The 27,926-nt window shown below is 47.9% G+C and overlaps 1 protein-coding gene across 1 annotated transcript in view; it reads right to left on the bottom strand.

Annotated features, from left to right (window-relative positions):
- The window catches only part of LOC144762288 (uncharacterized), a 373,848-nt gene that overhangs the window by 301,291 nt on the left and 44,631 nt on the right, over nucleotides 1–27,926 (bottom strand). Inside the window, exon 2 of the mRNA XM_078647428.1 lies at nucleotides 3,743–3,897. Coding sequence (XP_078503554.1) covers nucleotides 3,743–3,897 — 155 coding nt within the window. The remainder of the gene's footprint in view (nucleotides 1–3,742; nucleotides 3,898–27,926) is intronic.

The following is a 27,926-nucleotide window of genomic DNA, read 5'->3' as shown; positions in this document are numbered from 1 at the left end:
GGTAGACAAACACCTTGTTCTTCCTCAGGTGTGCAGCTACCACTGCCATGCACTCGAGAATGTTCTGGGCTCAGACTTCAGCCCGAATGGCATTACTGTGTACTGATAATGATTGGCGCCGACTTGGAATCGCAGGAACTTCCCGTGTTTGTGTGCAATGGGCACATGGAAGTACGCATCCTGTAGGTCTATAGCACATAGCCAGTCTCCCTGTTGCAGCTAAGGATAAATCTGATGCAACGACAGCATGCAAAATTTCTCTCTGCGAATCCACTTGTTTGCCTGTCGCAAATCCAGAATGGGCCTGAACTCGTTCTTGTCCTTCTTGCGAACCAGAAAGAACCGGGAGTACAGACCTCTTCCCCTTTGAGACAGAGGTACGTCTTCTATCGCCCTTTTCCTTAACAGGGTATCGGCCTCCGCCTGGAGCTCGTGCAGCTGAAACTGCAAGCTGACCGATGGAATCGCTGGAGGCGGGATGGTGAACCGAAGACTGTATCCATTGCAAACAATATTCAGCACCCACGTGTCCTGAGTTATTTTTTTCCACTCTGCCAGAAAAAATTGAACGCTTCCCCCCACCGGAGTGGGTAACGGATGTAGGGGAAGTAACTGCTCAGGGCCTAGACCCAGCCGGGCCCTTGTTCGCCGCTGCGGACTGCTGGCGTCTGCCCTTCTGGCGCTTCTGGAAGGGCCTCCGGAACTGCTGCTGCTGTTGTTGCTGTTGCTGTCCCGAAGCCTGCCCTCTCCCTCTGCCTTGTGCCCTGAACGTCTCTGGAACGGGCGGTAGGTCTTCTTCTCCTTGGGCTTCTCCAACCCGACAGCCGTCAGGGTCTCGGCCTCCGCTTTCATGCGGGCCATTTCGTCATCTGCATGCTTTCCAAATAGGGTTTCCCCCGAGAAAGGCAGGTTGGCCACCCGTTGTTGGGCCTCTGGCTTGAGGGATGTAAGACGAAGCCAGGCGTGGCGCCGTTGGTTGACACCATGGCAATATCCATGCGCCGCCAGAAGGGACACATCAGCAGCCGCGCTGATGACTTGGTTGGACACCAATAGTCCCTCATTGAGAATGTCTTGGAAGTCCTCTTTCTTCTCTCGAGGAAGGAGCTCAGTGAATTGCTGGAGGGATTCCCACAGGGCTCGATCATATCGCCCTAGCAAAGCCGCGGCACTTGCAGCCTTCATTGCAGTAGACGCCGTCCCACAGACCTTCCTGCCAGCCGAGTCTAACCAGCGGCTCTCCTTATCAGGAGGTACCGTGGACGACGGGGTGGTGGAATGCTGCTTCCTAGCAGCTGTCACTATGACAGAGTCCGGTGGCGGATCCATCCTGAGAAAGGCCGGGTCAGAATCCGGAGCCCGGTACTTCTTGAGGAGCCTGGAGGGAGCCGCCTTGGTCACCGCCGGAGTGAGAAACAACTCCTGAGTGGGCTCTACCAATCCTGGTACTAGGGGTAGTAACGGCCGAGACAAGTGGTTTTTATGTAGCGTCTCAAAAATCACGGACATCGTGGGAGTGGGCACCGTCACCGTGATGCCCAACTTAGCCGCACCCCTCAGCAGAACGACTTGGAATGAGACGATGTCGTCCACTGGCGACACCCTCGTCCCTGGGGATTCCAACTAAGTCGGCGAGTAGTCCCTGGTCCCAGAGGAGCCCGTGCGGGATCTCGATCTGCGCCTCCTGTGGCGTCGCCTTGATCTTGTCGACGACCGGCGACCACTCCGTGATCTCTCCCTCCGTCCGGAACGAGAGCGCGATCTCCTCGGCTTCAGACGCTCCGCAGGTCTCACAGGAGCAGGAGACTACGGCCTGACCGGGACCCTCGGCTGAGGAGTCCCCTTAGGAGGCGTCAGGTACCGTGGCAGCGAAACCGACCTCGGCGGAACCGGAGGCAGTCCTCGAGGAGGTAGCAGAGGATGACCATGAGGGGGAACCAGAGGTGGAAGCAGAGGCGGAGTGGGATTCCGTGGCGGAGGTTCCTTGGGCAAGGGAGGAGGAAGGGTAGCCGATCTTGGCTTGGTGGGTGTATATACCTCGGAGTACACAGAGCCCTGTGACTCCCTCTTCTTCCTAGGCGGAGGCGATGCAGAGGCAGTGTCTCCTATTGGACTATTGGAGAACGTCGCCAAGGCGCCCCAGCGGACCCAGAGGGACTCCTGGCGCCAGAACTCCTTCTGCGCTTCTTCGGCGTCGAAGAACGTTGTCTCGACGCCGAGGAACACCGTCCCGACGTCGACCAGCGCCCTCGCCTCGATGTTGAACCGCGTCTGGACGACGAACGTCTCTTCCTTGACGGCAACCGTCGACCTCTCGACGTCGAGCGTCTGCTTCGTGACGTCGAACTCCTTCGTGACGTCGAACGCCTTCTCGACGGTGAACGCCATCTGGACGTCGAACGTCTCCTCGACGTCGACCGCCTGCGAGTCTTCGACGTCCTCCTCGACGTCGAGGATCCCCTCGACGCCGACCTCCTCCTTTTCGCAGACGGCGAGCGGCAGTGTCGCCTCGACAGCGAGCACCGACGCCGGGCCGAACTCCTTCGACGTCGACGATGACACCGTCGACGGCGATCTCGGCGGCGGACTCGTCAGTCCCCTCGACGTCAAACGTCGACACTGCTTTAACCCAGAGCCCTGGGGAGACGGGGAACAGACTGCTGTCATCCCTCTCGACGCCGTTGATGCTATCGACGTCGGCGGAGAAATAGGACGTTTGCTGGCGTTCCTGCCTCTGGGGAGCCCCCAGAGGCCTCAGCACGGGCAGATGAAGCATGCCCAGACCCACCTTGTGCCTGCAGTCTCCTATCTTCCAGGCCTTGGAGCATGATCTTCATCCTCTCTCTCAGGGTCATGGTGGATAGTGTCTGGCAGATGCCACACTCCTCTGGGACACGAGATGAGGGAAGGCAGACAATGCACACCTCATGTGGGTCCGACTTGGCCTTCTTCCTCAGACACTCTGGGCATTTGTCAAACAAAGCAGGCATCTAGACAAATAAAAGAGTGACCAAGACACACACAAGGAAGAAAAACACCAAAGTCCTTCAATGAAAGCACTAAAAACTTTGAAAAAGTGAAAAAATCACCAATAAACCCTTGAAAAGGGAGAGCTCAATGCACCAGGGTCCTGCTTGCAGGAGCCGGAAAAAAGAACTGAAAGTAAAAGGGACCTGCAGTGCATTCTGGGATACTGAGAGTGTTCTGGAAAGTTCTCTTAAAGGCACAGTTTCCTGTTCTGAGCCACATAATGGCAGCCTATGGGGCTTGTCTGTCCACTCCTTCCTCTCTATCATTTCAGAGGGTTTTGCTGGTAAAGGCAAGGTTTTTCACTGTGGAGAAATCTGGACAGGCTGTGCGGTTTGTGGATTTTTGGTGGAATTTCTAGTTGAAGTACTGGACAGTGTAGCCTGTGGATATAGGCTGCATTATCGGTCTTTAAATTCTCTCTTAAGTGTCTGTGCAGTTCTGCATTTTTTGGACAACTTAAGAGATTATTTTTGATTGCTCCGGGGTCCACGCACATGGGCGGGACTATTCACTAGATTATGACTATACACAGAGATCCCGTACTACAGAACTATTATTGAGGGAAGGAAAAGCAGAAAATAATAAAGGTCTTCAGGAGCTAGGATTAGATAAACATTTATTCTCACAATATGGTGTTGCCCACGAATAACGGCATTCTGGAAAAAGGTTAAATGGCAGGTCATCACCACAATAGGTGTGAGCTTTGAATTACCTGTGCAAATAAGCTGTGCTACTCATTAACGAATCAAGTACATCAGGTTTGCTATTCTGGTCAGGTGTGCCTGTGAGGTAAAAGTTATTACCAACAGTTATTCGCAAGTTTTCATCCAAGATTTTGCGTGAACGGCGGCTCGGAGGGGAGCGTCTCTGCATAGGAAAAAAGGGAAAGAGAAGAAAACTCGTAAGAGGCTTACAAAATAATACTCATGCAGGCTGCAGAGCACAGTGCTGTGCAACAAGTTTAACATATTTACAGAAACTATTAAGTAAAACCATAATAAAATACTGGAAGTGAAGGTAAGCAAGGGAAAACCATTGAGCGAACACACCAATACTGAATTAGGACAACTGCAAAAAGAGAATACAAACAGTGAGTGTGGAGGAAGTGATGTTAGGACTATGCCACGGCGGACTGCTATAGTTTTAGAAGGGAGAAAGTGAGTACAAGAAATAACAATTAAGGTCTTTAGTGTTGCAATTATCGTTAATGACAAGAAGGCTTATACATTATATGTCTACTTGAAATAATCTTCATGACTCTAAAAAGGATCCTTTATCAAAACGAACTACAGCCATGACGAAATCACAAGCTTAGTTTCTGCCTTGCATTTGCCTTGAAATGTGAAGATCTTATGAAGTCAATTTATTCCAATAGTCTACAATAAACTTAACCGATAAAATTAAATATACTGATATGTGCAATAAATAAGAAAAACACCCATTTTGTAATAGATGACAAGTCTAATCAATTGTGCTTTGTCCATATTCTAAATCTAACCAGGCGAGATAAAAAAATTACACATCTCTACTTAACACACTTAGGCATATTTCTTAGGCATAATCATAAATGGCCTTCATTCTCATATCAAGAACACACCTTTTCATAATTATCCAATTTAAGAACTGCTCCAAGGCTAAACATATGCAACAGGCTGCTTAATCTCATGATTAAGACGCACCATTTAATGCACCTCCCTCCTCTGTGTTCTAAATGCTTGCAGGTCTAAGCTCTTATTTTAGTCTATTAACTCACTATATTTACCGTTTTCTCTTTGAAGATGCTGTTGACCGTCTCCTGAGTTGTGTTCCCTTCCTTTATCTACTTTACCTTCAATTGTACTAGACATTTCATATTTGTACTCAGCTTAACAATGTGTGTATAAGGTTACTGCCAACATGTGCTTGCTGCTGCTGCTGCTGCTGCTAATAAGCTAAATGGCCGATTTGCTGCTTTTTGTCCTGACTGTTCAATGTAACTTCACAGCTTTATTGCTCGTACTCGTTTGCAACTAAATATGTGAGGTTCGTTGCTGTTCCCTCACCTAATGTATATTCACTGCGCTCACCTTGCATTATTTTTTCAATACTCAGTGCTACTATCGTCTGGCCTGTTTTTGATTACTACTGGGCAGCGCTCTGAAACCAGGTTGGAATATGCACTACATACATTAATATAAGTAGACTTCCGTCATTTTGTGAAGTCCGGAGATACCAACAACTCCAGGAAGCTGCGGTGCCAAATTCCAGTCAGTGACAAATTTACTTTTGCAGCCGTGTATTTTGTAAAGAGTCAAAAACAACATGGAAGGGGCAAGAATTAGCAATTGAGAACAACACAATCAACTTGTAAGTACCTTGTTTGATTCCCCGGCCCTTCCAACTCCGAATTAAAAAAATATATATTTCGAAAAGGAACTTAAGTTTGTAGACTTAAGCAACAAGACAAAGGTCATTACAATTGTCCAAACTCCTTGAAGTACTCTTCCAGTGTGGGGGATAGGTTGACCGCTTGCCATGAAGCAGAAAATGATTGACAAACAGAAATAAAAAAAACATCCATGTCCAAGGTCTGGTCTAAAAGGCTGCAATGACTAGGAGGGAGGTGCAATGTAATTACGCATTTCTGCAACCATACTGTGAAATTATGATGGCCATGTATATGCACATTTCAACAAGTGTGCGTTTGTCTTAGATACAAAAAATACTAATTATAGGCCTTTCCCCCCGCCCCTTGCGAAGCCTTTTTTTGGCTATATGGGGTAGTTCGCGTTTATGCCCTTGTAACTTTTTTGACCACTTAAGGTATCCACGCCAAATTTGTGTCCCTTTCTTCCAACATCACAGGGATTCTAAAGATAACCAGGGTTTGTGGATTCCCCTGGAGGGGACCCAGAAATTAGCGAAAATACAGCAACATTTTGTTTTTGGGGGGAACAAAGTGCTGCAAATGAAAGCATCTTTTTTTACCCTGCAAATGGTATCAACAAAGGGTTAGTGGGGATGAAATAGCCATTTTCCCAGCTTTTAGGGACAAGCAGACCGGTCAGAAAACCAACATTTTTTACACAGTTTTAGCATTTTACTGGGACTGCCTATTTTTGCTATTTTTGGTGCTTTCAACCTTCTTCCAGTTAATGGTGGAAATGGGTATGAAAGCAATAATAAATAGATCCTGAAAAGCTATACATTTCAGAAAAGTAGACCATTCTCAATTCAGCAAGGGGTCATTTCTGCAGATCCATCAAGGTTTCTTTATAGAAACTAACTTAAGTTTGTAGACTTAAGCAACAAGACAAAGGTCATTACAATTGTCCAAACTCCTTGAAGTACTCTTCCAGTGTGGGGGATAGGTTGACCGCTTGCCATGAAGCAGAAAATGATTGACAAACAGAAATAAAAAAAACATCCATGTCCAAGGTCTGGTCTAAAAGGCTGCAATGACTAGGAGGGAGGTGCAATGTAATTACGCATTTCTGCAACCATACTGTGAAATTATGATGGCCATGTATATGCACATTTCAACAAGTGTGCGTTTGTCTTAGATACAAAAAATACTAATTATAGGCCTTTCCCCCCGCCCCTTGCGAAGCCTTTTTTTGGCTATATGGGGTAGTTCGCGTTTATGCCCTTGTAACTTTTTTGACCACTTAAGGTATCCACGCCAAATTTGTGTCCCTTTCTTCCAACATCACAGGGATTCTAAAGATAACCAGGGTTTGTGGATTCCCCTGGAGGGGACCCAGAAATTAGCGAAAATACAGCAACATTTTGTTTTTGGGGGGAACAAAGTGCTGCAAATGAAAGCATCTTTTTTTACCCTGCAAATGGTATCAACAAAGGGTTAGTGGGGATGAAATAGCCATTTTCCCAGCTTTTAGGGACAAGCAGACCGGTCAGAAAACCAACATTTTTTACACAGTTTTAGCATTTTACTGGGACTGCCTATTTTTGCTATTTTTGGTGCTTTCAACCTTCTTCCAGTTAATGGTGGAAATGGGTATGAAAGCAATAATAAATAGATCCTGAAAAGCTATACATTTCAGAAAAGTAGACCATTCTCAATTCAGCAAGGGGTCATTTCTGCAGATCCATCAAGGTTTCTTTATAGAAACTAACAGTTGCATATAGGAAAAATTGAAAATTAGTTGAAAAAAAATCAGCCACGTGACCACGTTTTCACCGGTAACTTCTTCTAATTATGACAGCTGTTTAAAAGCAATATACCGTTACATCCGCTGGACCTTTCTGGTTGTGGGGATATATAGGACTTGTAGGTTCACCAAGAACTCGACCAACCCAGAGCCAATTACTGAGCAGCATCTTGTAATGGTTTTTTATTATGTACCGGGTATAGAGTTATTAATTTGGGAAAATATAACATGGAAAAACTGTTATGAAAGACACCTATGTATTTCAGAAATTGGAACAAAATATAGAGTTTAGAAACAGTAGTACCCATACTAGCATGAGAATTATAGGCCATTTTTCAAAGTGACGTATTTTTTACACATTGTCTCATTTGGAAGGCAGAAATGCATCGAAAGTCAAAAGGTATTAACAGGTGCTCTACAATTCTGTGTTTAAATACCACCCAGCGGTACCCCAGGTCTCCCGATAAAAATGGTACCTCACTTGTGGGGTTAGGCCTAGTGCCTGCGACTGGAAATGGCTTAAAATGAAACATGGACACACTATTTTTACAGTGAAAACTGACCTCTTTTTTGCAAAGTGCCTAGCTATAGAATTTGAACCCTAGCTCTGCCGGCACCTAGGGAAACCTATCAAACCTATACATTTTTTAAAATTAGACACCCAGGAGAATCCAGGATGGGGTGACTTGTCTGGCTCTTACAATGTTCTGTTACCCAGGATCCATTGCAAACCTCAAAAGTTGTAAAAAAAAGAAAGAAAAAAAAACACTTTCCTCACATTTCTGTGGTGTAAAGTTCTGGAATCTGCGTGAATCCATAAAATTCCACCCACCCCGCATTCCCCAAAGTCTTCAAAGAACAAGCATTTACAATGCAACGGTCTCGCCTCTGCAAAAGTTAGAGCTATTGGCATTGGAAATGACAACATTTTTATTCATGTGTTGGTTTTGAAAACGGATAAATAAATGGCATTGTCATTTACAATGCCAATAGCTTAATCTCTCGCAAATGCGAGACCTATTGCCAGCATTGTCTAGTGCCATGGGTTACATCAATATTAAAATTGGGGCACGCTGTATCATACAGGGGCTTATTCCACTATGCAAAAAAATATACTCACGTAGTCAGCACAGTGTAATTAGCAGGTGCACAATCTTCTCAAAGGGGCGGGCAGTTTTGCTGTGATAGAGAAAACATGCTTCTAAGCTCTGTGACTATTTATAAAGTTGCAGAATACTAAATTAGCACCTCTTCAGAACAGCCTGTAAACCCATTTTTAGCCAACATACTTAAAATGCGATGTATACACCACCCCGTGGCATCATTTTTTCCAAACAATGCTCCCAAAGATCACAGAGGGATAAAGATTCCCGAGGGGGAATCCCCGTGAACCCTCAAGGAATGAGCCAGGTCCCTTTCCAGGTTGCCTTCTGTGGAATAAGTTGCATCTTTCATCCAGCGCTGGGTATGTCCGCAGGCTGCTTTCTTGTCCTGCATTGTGTGTAGCACACAAATAATTAAACAATCTGCATGCAACGTGTAGCACCGTTAACTAGTTCCATGAACCGCTGTAAGTAGTGCGGGCTGTAGATGGACTCGGGCGTAGCCCATGCAGTGGCAACGGGGTCCCTTGAAGCCAGTTAACTGCTGTACATTGCTGCCAATGGGAGTCAAAGGGACCATTGACTTGCCTGCACCGGGGCCCATGACATCCTTGCTAAGCTACTGGCTGGATGTATCGAAGAAGAGAAATGTATTGAGGATGTCATCTCCAAAGGTTAGCCTTCGCAAATCGGACTCCAGGCGACAGGCACGGCTGGTTAAAAAATATATCGAGTTTTTACGAAAATACTTTCAAACAAGCATTGCTACACTCCTCTTATGAGCTTCACACTGATTACAATATTTTCCAATATTTACACGGAGGCATACCGCGTGGTATTGTACCAATGTCTAAATAACTACGATTACCATAATGCATCGGGCACGGTAATCTGAGCTATTGATACCTCTGACTGTGATGTAACGAATCAAATGTAAATGAAATAGACGCTTAGAAGGTCCAAAATGGAAAGGGAGACCAGAAAAGGATGAAATGGCATTAAATGCATAAATCACCCCTGAAAGCCATTAACGCTGGCGTGATGGAGCGGAGCCACAACAAATGTTTTTTGCGAAGGCGACAGCGAACAAGTGAAGTTAGTCAGATTTGAACGTGTGAAAGAAACGCTGCCGGCTTCTCATTCGGACCAGACTGATTCCCAGCATCCAAACACCTGACTGGTAAACCTGTCGATCTGAATTATAAACTCCCAGTCAAGGCCTAGAGACGGAGTAAAGAAAACAAACACAAAAATCAAAAAAAAGCACTCAAACAGTACACTACATCACGAAATAATGGGAAACCCACACTCTCAGAACCAAACCTGCTCAATTACTATTGCCATTTATCCTGCACTGTGCCCTACCGCCGTTGGGTTAAGATTGACATGAAATTCTCCTCCTGCTTCATTCACGGAGCCCCCCACCCAGGTGCTGCATCCTGTTCACCTGTTCCTTCTCATTCCACCTTCCACCCCCATGCAGCCATAGCCCGGTGTTCACGGATATGTCCACGTAGCACAGAGATAAAACCCAGATGCTGCCCCAGTTCTAATTTTCTCTTTAGCATGTGTGTATGGCTCAAACGCACCCCCTAGATGCCGCCTCTGCTCTCCTCTCCGTGTCCCTCAAGGCTCCTCTCCGGCTCTCACCACTATGTACATACTACAAGGTGGGGTGGATACTTAAAGAGGTACACTGACCTTACACACATTCATTCTGCAGACCATCCCAGATGCCCTTCTGAATCAGTTAACGAAAGAGTAGATAAACATGCACCAAATTCACAAATGACGACTACTGCAATGTGTTTATAAATACCCTGGCTATATGTGAAGCTGGAGGGTGTTTACATAGGTTTGTATGTGCATTTTATGTATGGTGTGAAATGATTACATGCATAAAGTGTAGAACTAGATGTACTAATGTAATGGGTACGCACAAGTGCCCTTGATGGGCATGTAAGTATTTAACGCATCTACAGGGGGAGAAGTACAATGGTGCTGTCAGGTGGAAATTACTGCTACTATCGTTGATGGTCGCTTGTAAAGAGGGCTCAACAAGCACTGGGGTTGCTTTTTTGCAGTAAGGCAAATATCTGCCACCTCTTTGAAAGTTAAAGTGTGTCAAGAAAGATGTCAATGCCACGTTTATTTGGAACATCATTTATAAGATTCTTTCTACATGTTTACATCCACCCCAATGGTGTACGCATATATCACCAGTACCCTCCAGTTACTGAAGTGTTCCTCTGTGTGTCTGACGGGCACCATCCAGATGCTAAAGTGTCCCCCTTGGTCCTTTTAGATGTATGCCCTGTACTCACAGAGCCCCCCCCCCTCCGGTCTCCTGACCTTCCTGACTTCTGCCCCCCACCCTCCATCTCCCTCAATCCCTCACTGGTCTCCCTGTGCCCTCTGGTCCCCGGGCCCTCACCCTCCAGATGCTGAAGTGCACGGACACGGAGCTGAAGTACTTGCCGAAGGCCAGCGGCAGGATGCTCCAGCGGTAGATGCGCGGCGGCAGCTTGCGGCGGGCACGGCCCAGGCCCTCAGCAGCAGCAGGGTACAGACGGCCATGATGTGGAAGAGGGAGACGGTGACCGGGTAGGGGAAGGAGGTGAGCAACACCTTGTTCACCACGTTGCCACCGGCGCTCAGCGTGTACCAGAGCAGGCAGAGCAGGCAGAGCAGGGCCACGCGCACGCCCTCTCGCGTGGACGGACCCTCGGTGGCCGCCATAGCCGGGCAGGGGGAGACTGCGCCGCAGTGCCTACCGAGAGGGGGGCACAGCGACCCGTCACTTCCGCTGCAGTGCCACAGCTGCACGGCCAACCTGCCGGTCGAGGGGGACAGAATTATTTACAACAAGGGGTGGTGAGGGACAGAGTCTCTGAATTAAGCAGAATACTCTCACCCAGTCAAGAGATCAGGGCTAGATCCAACACCGTTTTTTAGCTCATTGCACCATCCCAGTTTCAGAACCTGGCTGTATGCAAATTAGTCTGTTCCTGTCCCAGTGCATGATGGGAACAGGGCAAACCAAACTACAAAAGCCAATTCTTACACTGGGAAGGAAACAAGCTTCCGGGGACCGGTTTCTGGCATTACAGCCGTCTTCGGCCCGGCTTGCTTGAATCCTGATGGTGCAATGAGCAAGGGACTCATGTCTGAGTATACCCTTCCACGCTTAGGGTGGACAAAATTATTTACAACAAGGGGTGGTGAGGGACAGAGTCTCTGAATTAAGCAGAATACTCTCACCCAGTCAAGAGATCAGGGCTAGATCCAACACCGTTTTTTAGCTCATTGCACCATCCCAGTTTCAGAACCTGGCTGTATGCAAATTAGTCTGTTCCTGTCCCAGTGCATGATGGGAACAGGGCAAACCAAACTACAAAAGCCAATTCTTACACTGGGAAGGAAACAAGCTTCCGGGGACCGGTTTCTGGCATTACAGCCGTCTTCGGCCCGGCTTGCTTGAATCCTGATGGTGCAATGAGCAAGGGACTCATGTCTGAGTATACCCTTCCACGCTTAGGGTGGACAAAATTATTTACAACAAGGGGTGGTGAGGGACAGAGTCTCTGAATTAAGCAGAATACTCTCACCCAGTCAAGAGATCAGGGCTAGATCCAACACCGTTTTTTAGCTCATTGCACCGAGGTCGAGGGGGACAGGTCACTTCCGTACGGCTCAGTTGACAAGCTGTACAGGCTGCTTCCAGTGCGCCGCAGTGACTTAGCCGCGGAACGAGCGTCGCTTCTGGTAAGATGTCAAGCTGTTTTTGCCAACCAGTCTTTCAGTGCTAACCAGGGCCAGCTGGATTTCCAGTTCCTTTTCACTCCCCATTTTCTAGTCACTTAATTTGGACAGGTATAACAAGCCTTTAAGTACTTTGCACGTGATGTTTGCACACAGCCTTTTGTCTGTAAGCCCCATCCTTTTCAGACAGCGGGGCTGTTTTTGACGGTCGTAGGCTGAGACCTAAAAACATCAAAGAATGTAAGAAGCAACAGTCAAAAACACCCCCCCCCCAGTCTGAAAGGGATGAGGCTTAGATAGAAAGAAGAACGTCACTAGGACCACTTCTCCAATGGCTGGCCACCGTTTAGGAGGCCAGCCAATGGAGAAGAGGGGGAGGGCTTACCCTCACTAGTGATGTTCTCTCTATCCCATTAAGTCTCGCCAGCGAGACTGCGCATGTGCGCAGTCTTTCGCAGGCGGAGACCTAAAAAGGGTACCTCACTTGTGTGGGTAGGCCAAGTATCGGCGACAGGCAATGGCCCAAAACCTATTGCGGCTACATCAAAATTACATATCACAAAACAACCTGGTTTTGCAAGGAGGGACCCATGAGTTTTTGGCACCGGCTCGGCGGCCATCTAAGGAAACCTACCAAACCCACACATTTCTGAAGACTAGACACCCGGGGGAGTCCAGCAAGGTATAGCTCGTGGGAGGTCCCTCCCAGAATCCCTACCCAGAATCCCCTGCAAACCTTAAATTTGGTATCCTTTTGACTTTCGATGCATTGCTGCATTCCAAATGAAAGACAATGTGTAAAAAATAAGTCACTTTGAAAAATGTCCTATAATTCTCATGCTAGTATGGGCACTCACAATTTCGGAAACCTGCAAATATCTACGGTTTCTAAACTCTATATTTGGTTCCAATTTCAGAAATATATAGGCGTCTTTCATACCGATTTTTCCATGTATATATTTTCCCAAATTAATTGCTCTGTATCCGGTACATAATAAAAAAACAGTGCAAGACGCTGCTCAGTTATTGGCTCTGGGTTCGTCAGGTTTCATGGTGAACTTACAAGTCCTATATATCCCCACAACCATCCAGCGGATGTAACGGTATATTGCTTTCAAACAACTGTCATAATTAGAAGAAGTTACAGGTGAAAACGTTGGCACAAATGGCTGTTTTTTTCTACTCATTTTCAATTTTTCCTATTTGCAATTGCTAGTTTCTGTAAAGAGACCTTGAAGTATCTACACAAATGACCCCTTGCTGAATTTAGAATGTTGTCTATTTTTATAAAATGTATTGCATCCCAGGATTGCTTTCATACTCATTTCTATTATTAACTGGAAGAAGGTTGAAAGCTGAAAAAAAATAGCAAAAATAGGCTATGTCCCAGTAAATGCCAAAACGGTGTTAAAAAAATGTTGGTTTTCTGACAAATGTCTGCTTGTCCCTAAAAGATGGGAAAATGGTGATTTGAGCCCCACAAACCATTTGTTGATACCATTTGCAGCACTTTCTTCCCATTGCTGTATTTTAGCTAATTTCTGGGTCCCCTCCTGGGGAATCAACAAACCCTAGATACCGTTAGAATCCCCATGATGTTGGAATAAAAGGATGCAAATTTAGCGTTGATACCTTATGTGGTCAGAAAGTTACAGGGGCCTAAGCACAAACTCCCCCGAATAGCCAAAGGGGGGAGGGAGGGTGTTAGTTAAAGGCCTAGCAGCGAAGGGGTTAAACTGCTATGCATTACTATTATGCCTAATGTATACAGATGCCATGAATCCGACCTCAACACACATTTCTCTTATGTAACGTCAATTATTCTCTATTATTGTTTAAAAAATCCAACTAAAGAAATTTATCCAAAAAAATAAATGAATCTGGGAGGATCTTTTGCTGGCAAAAAAAAACTTCTAATGCATTATCTCAACTTGAAAGATACAATATCAACGAAGGCTTCGATGGTGGGCTTTATGATGCTCAATACCAAGAGAACCAGAGGTCTTGCTGGTGGCAGTGGCTACAGAGTTTACAAATTACACATTTTTATCCGCAAAACTGTGGTGCTGGTATTTAGTCTCCAGACAGCACGGAAGGAGACTTTATATCAAGTGGAGACATCTGGTAGGGACACAATTCAGTTACAGTTATAAACAAGCTCCTAAATGATAGTCTATCTCTTGTTCATGTTTATAATTTCTTCAATAACTGAATATCTAACAAAGTGGGCACTACAGAGAAAAGTAGTGGGTGGCTAATGTAGGTCCATCACATCGGATGTGCATATCAACACAGGAAGTGGTTATGAGAAAAGCAGAATAAATACTAATGTCTGACATGGTGGAACCAGCACTACAATATACTCTTTCCAAGATGAAACAAAAGTGTCTTTCGCTAGCGTAGGAAAAATATGTGCATGTAATTCTCCCTTGGCAGCAATACCATGCTACGGAGATGACAGCAGCATCCTTTTTAGCTAAGAAGCACATGCGCTGTCTAAAAGACGTGCTATGTTCAATCTATGGGCTTCAGACCACCCATAGGCTTAGCATTTTTTCACTCCACTATCACCCTCATATCCTTTGTCCCTATTTGTATATAGCATGCATGCATCACGCCTCTTCTTATGTTTAGCCAAAGCCTTCCAGCTTTTCCCGATTTAGCAAATCATGATTTTACTGCAAAATTAGCCAAGGTGCGCTACGGACACAATTTAATGCACTGGTGGCCCAAACAAATGTGTTTGTTACTTCCCGGTGGTGTGACTGCAAATTAGCCATGGAGTCCCTCCCCCAAACTGTTTTGGTTGTTTGCCCCTACCGCTAATCGCTCGACCAGCTGGGGGTCCTACCTGAACAGTAGGGAGACATCAGCTGTGGCTCGCATGACTGCAAGGGGGCAAGGCGGGGAGGGGGGGGGGGGGTGTGACTGTGGCTTTCACCGATTCATTGCATGGTAGGATGTACAAAAAAAAAAAATGTTATACACCGCTCATCCCGAATCCATGTATTTCAAGGTGCTCTTATATATGCTAATGAGGTCATTGAGAGCACCTGGCAATTTGTTTGCTCTGGATGTGCAATTGGGAAAGCCAAGGAAAATTGCCTATGCAAGAGCTTTTGGCTTTGCCACTGTGTTTTAGCCATGTTGTACAACAGCGTGGCTGCTGTTCAGCATGGCTAAAAGTTAGTGGAGTAGAGGAGAGTCCGGTGGAATGGCGAAGAGTGGAGTAGAGTGATGTGTGTTGTAGTGGCAGTGTCGAGTCGCAGGGAGTGGCATACACTGGAGTGATGCACGGTTGAGTGGCGCAGAGTCAAGCGTAATGGCACAGAGTCAAGTGGTATAGGGTGCAGTGGTACAGAGTAAATTAGAGTGCCGTTGGAGTAGAGTGTAGGGGCATAGAGTTGAGTGTTGCAAAGTAAAGTGCATTGGTGTAGAATGCTGTGTTTCAGAGAGACAGAGTACAGTGGTGCAGAGTGGTGTTATGCAGAGCAGATTGGTGTGGCCTGAACTGGAGTAGTGAAGAGTAGAGTAGCAGAGAGTGCACTAGCATAGCGTAGAGTGGTACAGGGTAGAGAAGAGAGGCATTGCGTGAAGTGGCAGCAGATTGGAGAGGTACAGAGTGGAGTGGTGTAAAGTGGAACAGTGCATAAATAGTAGAGTGCAGTGGTGTCGAGTATTGTAGAGCGTGGTATGCAGGATATTGGTAGCACAGTACCATTACAGACAACACATTTTCAATTGAAATGACCATTACATTTGTACAGACATACCGTTTTACTAATAAAACTATACAATGCACTAACAGAAATGTGTGGAAATTGCATCACCTAGTGTAATAAATGGTTCTGAACATATTAAATTATTTGTTTCCGCCACACTTCAGAAATAACAAAAAATGTGCATCATTTCTGTGCCTAATTCTGACGTCACATCCTGGATGAGCAAAAGCTGCCTGAAGCTAAACTCGGAAAAGACAGAGGCCCTGGCACTCTCCCCTTCGCATGGTACAACACCTGGTGGCCCACCGCCCTCGGCAGCCCCCTCCCACACCCCATCCCCACGGACCATGCCCCAAACCTTGGCATTGTACTAGACTCCTCCCTCTCCATGACCCGACAAGTCAACGCCTTCGCCTCCAGCTGCCTCAACACTCCATGCAGACTCCGAAAGCCCTTCAAATGGACCCTCCCCCCGAATCTAGGAAGACCGTCACCCAAGCACTCATAACCAGCCGACTGGACTACGTAAACGCCCTCTATGCCGGGATCAACAAGTCTCTGCTCCACACACTCCAAACCATACAGAACACCACAGCCAGACTAGTCTTGGCATCCCACGACACGAACACATTACCGAACACCGGCGCACCCTCCACTGGCTACCTGCTGAGAAGAGCCACTTTCAAGATACTCACCCAAGCCTACAAATGCCTCCACAACACCGGACCACAGTACCTCAACGAAAGGATCTAATTCCACGTACCAAAGCGAAACCTCCAATCCGCCAACCTCACCCTAACCCCGCGCATCCGCAAAGCCAGAACCGGTGTAAGGGCTTTCTCCTACATCGTGGCCAAGACCTGGAACGAGTTCCCAATCGGCATCAGACGCACCCCCACCGTTAACATCTTCAGGAAAACACTCAAGACCTGGCTCTTCGACTGATCTGAGCCACCAAACAACTTTACTTTCCCCAGTATCCAACAAGATTGTTACATAAATCCTCTCACTTTGAAGTCAGAGTAAGAAAAGTAGACCAGTGACCTCAGGAGACAGCGCCTGATATTTGACCTCAGTATTTGAACACAGAGCAAATTTGACAAGATAAGAACCAGATTTCAACGCCTGTTTTCAGAAAGAGGGCTTGTGGAAGAACATAGTAAACACGCTCTAAGTAACGGGAGGGACAAACTGAACCTGGAGAGCTTAAAGCAAATTAAGTCAGCAAATAGAAGGCCACAAAATGTGATTTACAAAAAACACAAAGCCAATGGTAATCAACAGGTGGAATTTATTCTTACGTCAACTTTCTGAAAATCCCCAATATGTCTTTAGCAAACCAGACAGCTGTGCTGTCTGGTAGACTGCGACGCAATAATCTATTTTAAGTACAGCGCATATCCGGGGTCGTGACTAGCAGCAGAGCATGGCGTCGTCTTCTAGACGAGCTCCGGACGTGGGCCGCAATAACCTGGCATTTATGCACTGAACGCCGCAGGACGGGGTCCCCAGATGTATGGACGGCTTGACTAGGGTGGCGCTGAGACTCAGTGCTGATCTGCAGTCGAGAACAGCCGGCATGTGCAGAGATAATTGCCCCGGAGCCCGACTGGATGGAGGAGGTGCAGCGCCAAAGGCCCGGAGCTAGACGGCCTGGATGTAACAAGTGCATGAGGTGCTGTGACCTTTCTGTGCTTGCGAGGCGGGCGGCACCGTGGTTGTAGTGTGTGGCGCCCCGCTGCGAAGCTACGGATGTGGCCCTGAACCTGGAGGTGGACGATCACGCGAGCCCAGGGATGGATGCGGCCTACCTCCCCGGACATGATTGACTGCACTAGCGAAGCCCGGAAGGGGAAACTTGATCCTATTAGAGATGGCAGCGGGAAGTGGAGGAGGAATGCTGGGACCCTGATTACACGGCGGCGGCATGCTGAGAGGAATAAGCGACATTTGAAGCACATCCTGCTGAGGGTGAAATGACAGTGGAACCCCGTTTGCCACATGTTTGATCCTTGCTCCTGCTACCGGTGCTGGATCCTCGAGTGGGCAGTGGAATGTGGTGCTTGGCGCATTTAACACTGGGGATCCAGGGACACAGACTCTGCTGTTGGGATGGGTCGCCTGGACTTTCCTCCCTTGCTGGTGCGTTAACCTGTCATGGGGACGGCTTGGACCAGAGGTGCTGTGGCTGAGTCGCGAACGCAGAGACTTGTGCCGGACTGGTTTGTGACAAATAGCTTCTGCAGGGGTCCAGGTCATTGAGGAGTGTCGGAGGTGGACAGTGGTGGCTGCTGGGTCACCGGGCTGGGTGAGCGCTGCCAAGGTGCTGGGCACTGTTCACGCTGTCAGCCATTTTGTCTTTTTCTGTTCCGACCCGGGTGATGGGGAGCCACAGGGGGAAGCAACAGGACCAGGGCGGGTGCCCTAACCATGTCCTGGAGACCGCGGAGCACACAGATGCCACGCTCACGCCTAGATGCGTCCAGACAACTGCAATGTCCGAACCTGTGGATAAATTGGATTTAATACTAAAGGAGGTGCGGGACTCCAGGAAGGCAATCGAGCTTCAGATTGGGACCCAGACGACTGGTCTCACATTGCTTCGGGCGGACCATGCGAAGCTTGCGGACAAGGTCAAGGACAACACTGTGAAGCTTGGGGAGGTGGCTCCGCGAAAGGCACAGAGTGAGACCCACGTTAAGCAACTGCAGGATCAGGTTGCCACCCTATTGGACCGAGTGGAGGACACTGAAGGAAGAGCTTGACGGAATAACATTTGCATCATTGGACTGCAGGAGAGGAGCGAAGGAACTGATGCAACTCGCTATATGGAGCAGTGGTTCAAGGACCATGTCACGACTGAGGGTCTCTCCACACAATACTGTATCAAACAAGCTCAGAATACCTACCGGACGCCCAAAACTGGGGGCTCCTCCACGACCTCTCATAGTAAAATTGCTAAACTTTTGAGAGAGAGAGAGACACTCTTCTGCAAAAGGCTCGTGAATTGCCTCAGATAAACTTAGAAAATGCCAAAGTATCGCTATACCCCGACTATAGCGTCATGGTGCAGAGGCAGCACTCCTCCTTCCTAGCGGTTAAGAGGAAACTTAGAAATTTGAACTTGAAATATGAGCTTCTTTTCCCAGCCCAGTTAAAAATATTACATGACCAAAAAGAATTTTTTTTTTATTAGAGCTCTGCTGATGTAGACGACTGGCTGGAGGTGATGGAGTTATCCGGCACTGTAACGTCTGTCTCTCAAGCAACCGCCAAGACCAGTACGGGAGTGCCTACTAGCCGTAGCGCTAGGCGCTTGCCCAGGAATCCCATACAGAAGTTCCTCACCTCGCAGCAGCTGCAACAGAACAAGTCACAGGCGATTATCACAGCAGCCACCTTAACACACACTGCAAGATTGGAGGCCAAAACCTCCTCTGAGGAAGAGAAAACGCACAACACGGACTCTGAAGGCAGTGTGGCCCTTTTTCCCTCTGCGACTCCGCAATTAATCAACGACCTATATGGTTAACCTAGTCCCTACTTATATTGCGCCTGAGACTGTAGCGTGATTTTGTAACTGTTGATTAAGATCCATGTGTGATTGTTTTCAATAGCAACGTACTTACATGGCCCAGGGTTCCGTAGGAGTTTCTTTGTACTATTGAGACGAAGGTCACACCACATGCGAAGTGCTGGCAATGTTCCCGACATGGCGAAAGCGCTTTACATACCAAACATGTTCTTATATGTTCAGTTGCGTTGTATGGTCCGGTATAGTTATTCGACCAGACCGAGTATGTGGGTTTTAAGAGGAGGGGGGAAGAGGGGTGGTGGGGGCGGCCTGGAAATTCTGCTGGGTGTTCAGCGAATACAGATTGCACCACAATGCATACACTTGGTAAATACACCATACTGACATGGAATGTTCGGGGTCTGAGTTCAGTGCAGAAGCGCCACAAGGTACACGCGCAACTGCAACGCCATAGAGCACAGATCGTATACCTGCAAGAGTCACATATGGTGGACAGTGAAATGGTGAAGCTTCGGAAGAAATGGAGAGGGCAAATTTTTCCCACTAAGTATTCCAGCTTTGCGACAGGGACTACAATTTGGGTGAGGCATGGGGTGCCATTCATAACTCTGGAACAGAGAATAGATAAACAAAGGCGGTACATATTTGTGGGAGGGAAGCTTGATGGTCAATCTGTGGTACTGGGCAACATATATGCCCATAATTGTGAACAAGATCGGTACTGAGGTATGTTAAATATTGCATTCACTGGGTGGGAACTACATCCCTGGATTGTAGGGGGCGATTGTAATAACAGTAATGGATGTTGCTTTGGACAGGTCACATCCACCCCTACACGGAGCGGCAGTGTTTAAACGAGCAGAGGCGCTGGGTAGATAGGCGGGAAGTATGTGATGTCCAGAGGATGCGTCATCATACACAGATAATACTCCAAAATCAACCTACTAAAAGAACAGATACTCTTCCCTCTTCACACTGATAGAGTAGGGTATTCCCCTTGTTATCATCCCCACATATATGGGGGTTCTTTGTATCTTGCCCTGAAGAAAGTCTGGGACCTTTATGGCCTCATAAGGACTGAAACATGTCAGCACTTCACTAGGGTCATAGGACCATAAAAAACTAATATACCCTTATTTTTATATATTTTTTAACAACCCAATCAGACCCATGAATAAAGGGATACCGGGGATCTGATTGAGGTATTTTATATACACCCCATTGCCTTCACTATCATAAGAGCTTCCCAACACTGTGGTTGAGCCCACCCCGACCTATAGGAGTCGGGGTGACCCGATGATGAAGCATGTCACCACTAGTGTGTGTGAGGGTAACTAAAAACAACTAGTGTTGCCCCCCTCCACCATACACGTAGATATGGTTAGCATATCAAACACATCCCTAGTGAGTTAGTGTTAAATCCCACATCATACGTAGGTCCCCTTCCTTTCCTATGTGTACCACCTACATTGAACTATCTGTTCTTTTAGTAGGTTGATTTTGGAGTATTTTTTGTTGTAGAGTATTCGCTGGGAGGACGTACTCCATATACCCTCTCAAAACCCCCCAGGACCCCTGTACTAACTTACAGAGGCCCCTTGTCTTACAGACGGCGGAGGATGTTCATTGACTGCAACAGGATATAATCCGCCTATCTGAGCTAAACCAGGACCTACAGGCCCACACCGAGGATCTGGATAACAGATCTCGGCGCAACAACATTCGGATCAGGGTGGTCCCATGGAAAGGCGAAGGTACGGACCTACGGGAGTATGTGGACGCTCTCTTTAGGCATATCCTGAACGAGGAGGACCTGCAGGAGATTAAAATGGACCGCGTGCACCGAGTGGGCCAGCCGCGAGGGCCCAAGGCCCCCCCTCCAGTCATTCTAGTATGCGTGCATGACTTTCAACTTAAAGAAAGGATCCTGAGAAAGGCACGCGACCTCGTCCCCCTCCAATTCCGAGATCACCGCCCTATGCTGTTTCAGGATTTGGCGGCCTCCACTTTGATCAAACGGAGGGACTTTAGGCCTGTCACTACCTATCTGAGGGAGCAGGGGGTCCCCTACTCGTGGGGACACTCGTGCAGGCTTATCTTCAAATGGAAGTCCAAATTGGTCCAGGTCCGATCGCTGGAAGCGGCCCGTAACATTCTGGGCTTGGAGAGGTCCGCTACCCCGACTGAAACCGGCAGCTCTCCCAGCAGACGACGACGGCGTTCCACAAAGTGGCAGACGGTCGGCAGGCATGCACCAGCGCTGAAACCAGACCTGCCGTTGAGCTTGATAGAGAGAGGAGAGGTGGTGGCCTCCGTAGCATTGGTGACAGACACTCCCGGAGACGCCTGAGACTTCATACTCTTCATGGGCCCTTTCGGGGACTGTAGCTGGCGCTGGAGGAGACCGAATGAGGTACAGCTGAGTTACATGAATGTATCCTTGTTGGGGGAAATGTCCTGTATCAGGAGGTGGGTACAGGGTTGGTGGGCGCCATATCGCCTTGCCTTTGGGGCCTGTTTAACGGACTATCGTTTGTTCTTTTATCTGGTGTTGCTGTGTTGGACTCTGGGGTTTCCCTTGTTTTGGGGAAAGAAGGGATGGTGGGTAGAGGCTTGGGGGGGGGGGGGGAGAGGGTTGGGAGGGGCTCCACATCAGCTAAGGGGGAACGGGGTAGCAATAGAAGGGGTTCTGCCTTGAATCCCAAAGTTGATGGGGGAGGACGTCGACAGTTCGTCTCCCCTCGGTGGTGTTCGGTTGGCATCAGTGTAGCATTGGGTGTTAGCTATGTTGCTCTTCCTCATATGAGATGGTTAGGGATCTGGAAGCGGTGAGGCCACAGTTTGGAGGTAATGAAGACAGTTACAGACGGCCTGTATTGCCTTTGACGTGCATTATTGGCCTAGATGCCGCATGCGTATTAGCCCTTTTTTCCTGTCTGCTGTGAGATGGCTAGAGTTCTGAGAGTGGTGAGCCTTAATGTTTGTGGACTTAATAGCCCAGTGAAGCGTGCTGCAATCCTGTCCCTCTTGGAGAACGCAGATTGCGATGTGTGCCTTTTGCAAGAAACACATCTTCTCATTTAAGATGTCCGACGCATGCAGGATAAACGTTATCCCTTACAGCTCTCGTCCTCGGGCCCGAATAAGAAGCAGGGGGTTGCGCTGCTGTTTAGTAACGTGTGCATTGCAAAGTGCTGTCCCAGGTGGTAGACATTAGAGGGAGGTTCCTGGCGGTGCGGGTTCAATGGGGCGAGTCAATCTTCACGATAGGGTCTATATACGCTCTAAATGCCCACCAAGAGCCCTTCCTTCGTGCTGCCCTCGCACAGGTCCTGGCGTCCCCAGATGCATTGATTTTGGTGGGGGGGGGGGAAATCGCAATCTTGTGATGGAGGGAGGGATGGATAGATCGGAACATCGGTCACACCAAACTGGCGCCTGGTCGCCGGAAGGGAAGCTGTGGCTTGCTGAGGGAGGGTTGCATGATGTGTGGCGCATTCAGCACCCCCAAGAGAGCGACTTCACTTATTATTCTGCTGCGCACAAGACATACGCGTGCCTTGATCACTTCCTGGCCACGTCTGCCTTCCTACATATTTTATCGGAGGCGGACATTACGCCACGCTCTCTTTACGACCATGCACTCATATCAGTAAAGGGTTCGTTCAGAGGCGTCCGGCCGCCTTCGGCCGGTTGGCAGCTTAGGGACTCCATGTTACACTCTGACTCTGTTGTAATGAAGATTCGCGACACTATCACTCACTATCTGGCTGAAAATATAGTATGGAACACCTAATTAGCTTCAATCAGGGAAGCCCTGAAGTTAGTGGAGATTTCATAGCCCTTGCGGCCACATATGCTAGGTTGCGCAGGGAGAAACGTACGGAGTTTGAGGGGTATGTGCGCGGCCTGGAGGCAATTCACAAGAGAAAGGGGGCCCCAAGGGTGTGGAGAGAGCTAGAGACGAAAAGACGCATGCTCAAACACCTGGACCTTGATAGAGCGGCATATGCCTTACTGCGCTTGCGGCACAAATTCTACTTGTGTGGCGATAAAGGGGGTAGGATGCTTGCGCATAGATTACGCGCACGGGCGCAGGCCTATGCCATCCCAGAGATCAAGGATCGCCAAGCGCAGACCCACACCACTGACGCTGCCATTGTCGACATCTTCCGCAGCTTCTATCAATCATTATACACGAGGGAGGGCGCGACACATGAGAACATAACGGAGTACCTAGCCTAGTCTGGTATTACACCCCTGTATCCAGAAACGGCCGCAGCACTAGACTCAGAGATTCGAATAGAAGAGGTCATATCGGCCATTTCACGGCTAAAGTTGGCTAAATCACCTGGGCCAGGTGGGTTCTCAGCTATATTTTATAAGACGTACTGTAGGGAGCTGGCTCTCTTTTTGACTCGTCTTTTCAATTCCTTCCTTGATACTGAGGTGGTCACTCCCTCCATGACTGAAGCAGCCATAACGGTCATTCTCAAACCTGGTAAGGACCCTACCGATTGCGGCTCCTATAGGCCCATTTCACTCCTCAATATTGATGCTAAATTATTTGCGGGAGTGTTGGCGGCGAGGCTTAGCCCCTTAATGGACGGAGTGATTGATCCTGATCAAGCAGGGTTTATACCAACCAGGCAGGGGGGGATAACACCAAGAAGCTGCTCCATCTGCTGGACCTGGTACACCGCTCTAAGGCGCAGGCTTTCCTGCGGTCTATTGACGCAGAGAAAGCCTTTGACCGGGTGGACTGGGTCTATATGTTCGAGATGTTGAGGGCCTTTGGTATAGGTGATAACTTTTTGCGATGGGTCCAGTGCCTCTACGCAACTCCCAAAGCGGTAGTGAGGGTGAATGGATGTAGGTCTGCCCCCTTTCCTATCACTAGGGGAACGCGACAGGGATGTCCCCTCTCCCCGCACCTTTTCGCACTTTACATGGAGCCCTTCGCCCAGCGCGTTCGAGCCACGCTAATATCTCGGGTATCTGCTTTGGGGCCGATGTCCATAAAATCAGTCTTTATGCGGACAATGTAATTTTGGCTTTGACTGACCCCTACTCTTCCCTACGGTGTCTGTCCGCGGAACTCCTTGCCTTCCACAAAGCAGCGGGGTTTAAAGTTAATTTCTCTAAATCACAAATCCTCAACATCTCGATCCCGGACTCTGAGGTAGTGGACCTGCAGAGGGACTTTGCTTTTCAATGGGTACACTCAGACATCCCATGCTTAGGTATACGACTAGCCCCGACCCTAACCAAGACCATTTCCTTAAATTATGCCCTGTTAGCAGAGCAGATTACTAAATCCCTGTCCAACTGGTCCCGCCTTAAATTGGCTTGGTTTGGCAGATTGCCCGCAATTAAGATGACAGTGCTTCCCCGCATACTCTACCTTTTTCAGATGCTGCCCCCGACTCCACCGCCGGGCATGTTGAGGAGACTTCAGGGTTTGCTTTACAAATTCCTGTGGAACAACAAAAGGCCGCGCTTTGCGTTCACAGTGACTACCTCCCTGAAAGCGGCCAGTGGCCTGGGTTTCCCTCTGCTCTCTGCTTACTTCCAGGAATCCTGCCTCAGATACATAGTGGAATGGAACAGGCCCATGTCCAGTAAACATTGGCTCTTTATGGACCAGACGGTAGCCGGACGCAATATCTGGCGAGAGCTTTGGCTGCCGCGTAAATGCAGGGCGTGGGGACTGTATTCTTCCCCGGTGACATCCCAGACGCTAAAAGCGTGGGACCAGTTAGCACTACGTAAGGGGTGGACTTCCTTCCCCTCTCCAATGACACCCAAAGCGGATAATCCCAACTTTCCACCAGGCTGCGCGTCTCCGGTCTTTCACCGCTGGCAAGAGAAAGGCTGCAAGCGGGTGGGCATGCTCTTCGATTTGGACGGGCTGGTCCCGTTTCCCACTCTGCGGTCGGACTACTTTCCGCTGGCCAAAGAGGACACGTTCTACCATGCGCTAGTGCCGCATTGGGTGACCCTCCCGGCCAACGTAGCCCTCATGTCGCGGCCGCTGACGGCCTTTGAACAATGGCTAGTTTGCAAAAAGGATGACCGGAGCCTTATTTCGGAACTCTACGCGATGATTTTGCGCTGCCCCCGGAAACAACGTATAAAGGCGCAGGTCCGTTGGGAAACGGAGTTGGGGCATCCCCTGTCGACCAAAGAAGGGGAGCATGTGTTCTATCGGGCGCACCACACGACCTCTAACACTGCAGGGACTGAATCAGCATACAAAACAACAACCTATTGGTATTATACCCCAGCGCGAGTCAAGATGTGGGACAAGGCGAAGTCAGGCCTTTGCTGGAGGGGTTGTGGGATGTCTGGGAATCGGATTCATCTACTGTGGCGCTGCCCGAAATTGGAACGCTATTGGGCAGCAGTCCTTGATGAGTTAGATGCTGCTTTTAAGATCACACTACCCGGCTACCTGAACATATTTTATTAGGGCTACCCCATCCTAAATTGTTTCCCTTGCGCTCCCTCAGTGGCAGACAAATTGCGCTGGCGCTACTAGCTGTGCAGCAAGTCCTTTTAGCGCAATGGGGCTCCCCGGCGATTCCCGGGACTGGATGCAGCGATTGTGGCACACCCTTGCTATGGAGCGACTTTCCTTGGGTATGGACGGGAAGGGTTCGGAATATGCTAACCTCTGGACACCGTTTCTGCGGCTCTTGTCCAAGGACCTTCGGGAGGTGACATGCCCGAACTACTTGCAAATCCTACAACTTATACCCCTGGAGCCTGTAGGCGCCACCCCGCGCACTTGAAGACCCGTTAGCTGCAGCCAGGCAGGGGGAATGGGCCCCTGGGGTCAAGTGGCACCTGTAGAAGCTGATGCGGAGTGGGGTGGTTGTGGGAGGGTGGGTGAGGGAGTTTCGGGTGGGGGTAGGGCTAGGGTGGGAGGGAGGGTCCCGTTTTCTCTGTTCCTTTTGACTCTTTTTTTTCTAAAAGGTGGAAGCTATGCTTCAGGTGAGGCACGGGAGGTTCATCAGCTATGCGGGGTCGACCTCCGGAGTGTGGACCCAGACGCTGTGTTCATTTATTGTATGAATCCGCTCTGCCGGCGAGTCGATGTAGGCAGCTGGGCTGTGTTCTAAAATGTCCTATCCGCATAATAAAATGTTTGATTCTAAAACTCTTATGAACTGTGAATTATTTTATTTGAACCGGTTTAATCCAGAATCAACATCTGTATGCACTGCATTTTATGTATTTTAAATGAATGTATGATCTTTCTGCAAAGTTTTATGATTCACTTGAATCAAATAAAGTTATTTGACCGACTGACTACTAATATACGTTCTTTTTGAGTAAAGAGTGGCATACATGCTTATGGCGTATTTTACGAACACCTGCCCCCCACTCTAATTCTATACGTACAGGAGATCAATTGAACCACCTCTTTTAGCATCTCAATCCCGATATAACATGAATCCCTGTAGGAAGCAGGAGATGTTAACGCCTTTAACTTCTGTTGAATTATCGTCGCTAACGCTTACCGTAACAGGAGAAATCACGCGCCCTCTCTGTTCTATGAAGAAGAGAGAAAAGTTTCTCGTCCAGTGTCTTTTATTCATGGGTGGTTTCAGTGTATGGTTGGCCTCTGACGTCATCCAAACTACGCTGGTTATGCCCTGCGAGCATGGACCTAAAAATAGGACTATCTAGCTGTTCGGCATCCATTACATAGTTGGTAGCTAGTATTGCTATTAGGACTATCTTGTATTAAAAGCGATTTTTTGTTTAAAATCGACCTGTGTGTACTCCATCCTCCCTTATTTTTATATATATATATATATATATATATATATATATATATATCGTCCTCTAATAACATATAAAGTCCCATAGTAGCATATAGAGCGTACTTGCTATTTATAGAACACATCCGCCCACCAATATGATAAACAGTCTAAATTAAAATATGGACGGACATGATTCGTATGTAAATCCATGTTGGTAATTGGTGCTGCACGATGAAAATTATATGCTAAACTCTGAGTACAGGACTAATTAGGTTTGTACGTATGCAGGTATAAATCAAGAACTATCGCTATCACACTTTAGCCATTATCATATAGTGAAATGCTGTCAAGTGCTTGGGCTTAAAATGTATCCTGGTTCCAACCCTATTTAAAACAGTTTCTTCCATGGATAATTGTAATTATCTGTATGCAGATTAAGATCCAAAACCATCCCTATGGAACTACGGCCCTTATTCTATTGTTTATTACTGTCAAAGACTAGGGCCCAAGGTATATCCTGGTTCAGACTTTTTTTTTTTTTTAAGTGTCCAGGGTAAATATCCAATATCCTTGGAAAAAAAGGAACATTTGGCTGGTCTAAGATCTGATGTGCTAGCTACTCCAAAATCTTCAGTAGGGGACAGATCTGAACTACTATGGTTCACGGAGCTTAAATCACCTTGTGTTTCCACTCATGCTTGGGTCTTAGGTTTCTGAGCCTCATCAAAGCCTTTTCCGAACGTAAATACTCTCCCTTGATTATAGTCATGTTCATCTCTCCTGATTTTACAATTTTATTATCCTTGATTTGAAGTTGATGCTTATTGATAACCTTTTAGGGAGAACTAGCC

The sequence above is a fragment of the Lissotriton helveticus genome, chromosome 6, assembly GCF_964261635.1.
Source record: "Lissotriton helveticus chromosome 6, aLisHel1.1, whole genome shotgun sequence".
NCBI lineage: Eukaryota > Metazoa > Chordata > Amphibia > Caudata > Salamandridae > Lissotriton > Lissotriton helveticus.
Note: the sequence above shows the minus strand (reverse complement) of the source record. Positions and strands in the feature narration are given on the sequence as shown.